The sequence below is a fragment of the Seriola lalandi genome, unplaced genomic scaffold (genome assembly GCF_002814215.2).
Source record: "Seriola lalandi dorsalis isolate HSWRI2012SDOR001 ecotype SW California unplaced genomic scaffold, Sedor1 jcf7180002054815, whole genome shotgun sequence".
NCBI classification, from domain to species: Eukaryota; Metazoa; Chordata; class Actinopteri; order Carangiformes; family Carangidae; genus Seriola; species Seriola lalandi.
The window spans coordinates 394-5,409 of record NW_019525368.1 but is presented as its reverse complement, the minus strand read 5'-3'; the positions used below and the strand labels follow the sequence as shown (position 1 = coordinate 5,409).

The window sequence follows — 5,016 nt, the reverse complement described above, 5'->3', positions numbered from 1 at the left end:
ACCACCAGAGCTTCCTCTCTTTCAAAATAAAATGCGGTGACAGAAGGTTTAGATCAGCCTGTGAGAGCAGACGACGTCGGAGCGCTCGGCTTCACTCAGGTGTTTCTGAGCAGGTGTTTTCACGCTGACTCCAGATCAGAGTTTGACTTCCTGCTGACAACGTGCGGCACTCAGCAGCTTCAGTCTCACTCTTTCTTTTTTATTTTGTTGGTTTTTAGCTTTTTGGGCTGTTTATATTTTCGGCTGCTGCCCTCAAACTTCCTGTGGACGTTTCTCTCTGTTTTCTGCTGCCGGGTCAAAACCACCTTCAAATAATGATAAATGATGTAACATCGGTTTTAATATTTTAAAAGAAATCAAGCAGCCTTCATTATATTCGTTATATTATTTTGTAATTTGTTTTTTTTAACCCTTTAATGTTTTAAAATCTATTTATTTAGTAGAATAAACCTGAATCCTTAAGTGTCTCATTAATCTGCAGCTGGAAATATTTCATATTAAGGGGAAAGTTTTGTAAACGGGGTTTGTTTTTCAAATTAAAGGCCCCGTTAATTCTTAGAAGCTTTTGCTTTGAACAATTTTATAAACAAACATACCAGAGGTCTTTTTAATTAGTAGCAGTATTTTTTCACAGTTTAAGTGGTTAATTTCCCTTTAAAAATGTCATGAATAATTAATAATTTAATTAAAAAATCAAGCCCTTTATATTAAGATAACATTACAGGGATGTTTCTACACATAAAGATCCTTAATGTTTTAGAATCTATAAATTTATCCATTAAATAAAACTTAACCCTTAAAACCTTTAATTTAATTAATAAGCAGCATTAATTAGTGTCACAGTTTTAATGTAAACCAAAACCCCTTAACTTAAATCCATTATCATTAATGACATAATTAATTAATAATCTACAGTAATTACATTGTAAATTAAAGGACAAGTGATTTTCATTTTAATCAATGTAATTTTTACCCCTTAAAACCCTTGAGTTTTTCAAATTAAAAGCCAAATTAAGGACATGTGACTACCACATGCACTGATTTAGATCAATGTGTTTTCTGGGGTCAATCAGGGATTAATTAAGGGATTATATTTTCATTGATCACATTAGACTGATAACGTGGTTTTAACCCGGCGGTCAGATCGTCCCAAACCCTCCTTCTTCTCATACCTGTCAGTCTGACTTCCTGTCCCGCCCCCCTCTTGTCTCTATCCAATTAGGAGAAGCGGATCGGCTCCCTGGACGCGGCGAACTCGCGGCTGATGGCGGCGCTGACGCAGGTGAAGGAGCGTTACAGCGCGCCCAACCTCTGCAACGGCCTGTCGCCCAGCAACCCCACCAAACTGTCCATCACTGAGAACGGAGAGTTCAAGAACAGCAGCTGCTGATTGGTCGACCAGCACACCAAGGTGGTGCTGGTGGTGCGGGTCTAAAGCCTCCGACTCCGCCCACCTCGCCTCCATCAACTGCAGCTCTGCGGACGATCGATCAGAGAGAAAATACAAAATCTATAAATCTATAAATATGAGTGTAAATACTGAAGGTTTGATCTGTTCAGTGTACAGTGTGTGTGTGTGTGTGTGTGTGTGTGTGTGTGTGTGTGTGTGTGTGTGTAGCATCACAGAAGCACAGTGAGGAAGAAACAAACCAAAACAGAAACTAAAACGCACTCGAGTTTTTCTAACTGACTTTTTTATGGTTTTTATTTGTTTCTGTCGTCGAGGCCGAAGCTGAAGTTTCCTTTCTTCATTTTTAGACTGAAGCCTTTAATTGTTTTTTTTTTTTACCTGACGAGTTGTTTTGGGTTTTAATTTATTCCTCCATGCCCTCGTCCTGTTGCTGATCTACTGAACAGACACCTGTATGATCAGGGTCAAAGGTCACACCTGTCTGCTGTCCCATGTTGAGAATAAAATCTGCTTGAAAGTCTAAAGTCTGTCGTCTCCATGGAAACTGATTCACTGTTTACTTTTGACTTCTAAAGAAAAGGAGATTTAAAGGTTTTTGGGAACAAAGTTTTGAGCTTGGTGAATTTATTTTCATTTTCTCTTCCTTCACTATATTGACGTGACAGCTGGAGTTCCCAGATAATTCATTTATATGTCAAGTTTATCTTTGTTAGTAAAATCAATTTAAAGATATAATCTAAACCAACTGTTTATAAACTAGTTCAAACAGTAAGAAGCTGCTGAAGCATCGATGACTCGGGATCAATGATCTGATAATAGAATTATTATATTTTCAGTCACAGGAGGAACGTTTACTTTTCATGAATTAATTGGATCTTCGGATGATACTATTTTTACTTTGGTATTTCTACTTTTACTAAATAAAATTTGAAACTGAAGGACATTTTCAGTTTGATTATTAGTTTTTATCAAGTTTTCAATCAATAAGTCTCAACAACAACAACGTGTGTCCGATGATCCTGGGAGGTGACGTAGTCTCTGCGCTGGAACGATCAGCCAGTTAATCAATTGTCTAATTAATGGCAGATATATCCATTTTTTGTATTAGAATCTACTAATTTATTCGTTCATTAGAAGAATAAATCTAATCCTTTAAAATGTCATGAGTGATTTAATAACTTTAATAACTTCATAACTTTTAATAACTAATTAAGTCGTTTATATTAAAATGACATTTCCCTTAAATTGTGGAAATAATCCCCTTAAAGTTTTCAAAATTAAGGTATTTTTAAAGGGCTTGGTTTTTCAAATTAAGGACATGTGACTACCAAATGTACTGATTTAGATTAAGGTGTTTTCTGTGGTAAATTAGGGATTAATTAAGGGATGATATTTTCATTTATCACATTAGACTGATAACATGGTTTTAACCTGGTCGTGGTTTGTGCTGGAAATCTGAAAATGAAGAGTTGACAAATGATCAAGTTGTCTTTGCCAAGGATCAGCGTACAGTCACAGAGTGCCAGATTATTATCTGATGACAAATCTGCCAGTAATTAGATAATTGATTAATTGGATCATAATTTTTACTGTTACTGATTGTCTTTTCTGGTTCATAACAAGTTTTAACTTCAGAATAAGAATCAGTTTAATTTGCTGTTGGTGAAATGTGATTTACTGAAGGTTTGAATATTTCCACTCTTTACTTCCATCGGTGCGACATTTAACAATATTGTACTTTTTATTCCACTACACGAATCTGACAGCTTCAGTTTTCAGGTTCAGTTTTTGATGAGTCTGAATAATATGATGGATTGTCATACATCAAGCTACAGGCACAAACTACAAGTAACTCACTTTACAATAGATTTTAAGGGGATAATTGGTATTAGTATTTTTAATGGATTATGATAAGAATCATTTAAAACATTATTATTTTAACACCTTAAACTAAACATGTCAAATCATTGAATTAAATTAATTAAATCATGTTCCTCTTGAATCTGAAAGACTTTTCATTTATTAACAAATTAAAAATCCCGTTTTAGATCAGGGTAAATTAAGTATATACATAATTAATTAAGTGCATTTCAGTTGATTGTTTTGGGTTTTTTAATGTTATCAAAAATTATTGGTGGTGGTTTTTATTTTGAAGGGCAGCATCGGAAGCGTGTCTCTGATTTGACACGGCAGGTGAGTGGGACACTGATGCGCTTTATTGTGCTGTTGTTGGTATTTTTCGGTGACTTTCTCGTTGCCAATCAGGTGTGAGGTGACGTCACCATGGTGCTCAGGTATCTTGTCTCGGTTCTGCTGAACAAGACCCAGGTGGTAGAGAAACTGTCCGAGTCTCTCCCGGTCCGCAGCGCGGCGCGGCTCACCGCCCAGGCCGTGCTCAGGGCTCAGCAGGCCGGCAGAGACGCCACAGGGCGGGCGCTGCGGTCCCGGACGCTCCGGCAGATCCGACAGGAGGCAGCGGAGGCTCCGAGTGGAGGAGTGGGGGAGCTGAGCGGGAAAGCCCGGAGGATCCGAGACTCCCTGCTGGAGGACGTGAGGGAAGGGGTTCAAGACGTGTCCCGACAGATAAAACACAGGAAGAAAAAATGACCCAACTCACGTCACATCCGCCAGACTTTCAAAATTAAAGCCTTATTGATGGACAAAATGTAAAGCGATTCCAGTTTAAATAAAAAACTCAAATTATTTGGTTGGTTGTAAATAAAAAAGAAATTAAGTGTGTCTTCTGTATTAATTACACCACATTCAAGGTTTTTTATGCATTACTATACTTGGATATTTTTACATGACTTTTAATACCTTATCATACACTGATATTTTATACTTTATTATTATACTATGATATTTTTATATGTTACTATAGTATGACCTTTTTTTCCCTTACTATACTGTGACATGTTTATGATTTACTCAACCTTGTCACATTATTTGACTTACTACACTAAGATATTTTACCCATACTCCTTGTCTATCCACCTAGATGATGTAGTGGTTAGTAATGATGCCTCACTGCCAGAAGCGTGTGGGTTCAAAACTGCCTTCAGGCCAGCCAGGACTTCCTCGCTTGTGTGGATTTCTTCCAGTTCTACCTTCCTCCCACAATCGATAGATTTGATTAAATGTTCAATTACCCTGTAGTTATTTATGTGTGTGAGCCATATGATGTGCACTTGTCCGGATCTGCCCCTTGAATTAGCTCCAGTGACAATAAAAGTATTAATTGTATGTGTAATAAAATATCCATTCATTAGCAATTAACTTTTGATTTTAAGACATTTTCATACCTTATTATACTATAATGTTTTTATGATGTTTTTATGCTTATCATACTATGACTTTTTATGGCGTTTTTTTTTTTGCCTTAGTATAATATTACTTTTTATGCCTTATGATACTATGATGTTTTGTGGCATTTTTTTTGCCTTACTATACTATGACTTTTTTTGTATTACTATAATATGACTTTTTATGCCTTACTATACTGTGATGTTTTTTGTCTTTTTTTTTTGCCTTACTGTACTATGACTTTTTTATACCTTATTATACTATGACATTTTTTGCCTTACTATACTATCACTTTTTGGACC

At 36.2% G+C, this 5,016-nt stretch overlaps 2 protein-coding genes across 2 annotated transcripts in view; both read left to right on the top strand.

The window, feature by feature from the left end:
- LOC111669714 (ras GTPase-activating protein nGAP-like) overlaps window positions 1-1,935 on the top strand; it is an 8,638-nt gene extending 6,703 nt beyond the window's left edge. The window contains exon 7 of the mRNA XM_023426146.2: window positions 1,223-1,935. Within this exon, the coding sequence (XP_023281914.2) occupies window positions 1,223-1,390 (168 nt within the window). The 3' untranslated portion in view covers window positions 1,391-1,935. The remainder of the gene's footprint in view (window positions 1-1,222) is intronic.
- A 1,603-nt stretch (window positions 1,936-3,538) lies between these two features.
- Window positions 3,539-4,150, top strand: LOC111669716 (protein NCBP2AS2-like). Its single transcript, XM_023426147.2, has 2 exons — window positions 3,539-3,604; window positions 3,677-4,150. The coding sequence occupies exon 2, from the start codon at window positions 3,695-3,697 to the stop codon at window positions 4,016-4,018; it is 324 nt and encodes a 107-aa protein (XP_023281915.1). The 5' UTR covers window positions 3,539-3,604; window positions 3,677-3,694; the 3' UTR covers window positions 4,019-4,150.
- The last annotated feature ends 866 nt before the right edge of the window (window positions 4,151-5,016 follow it).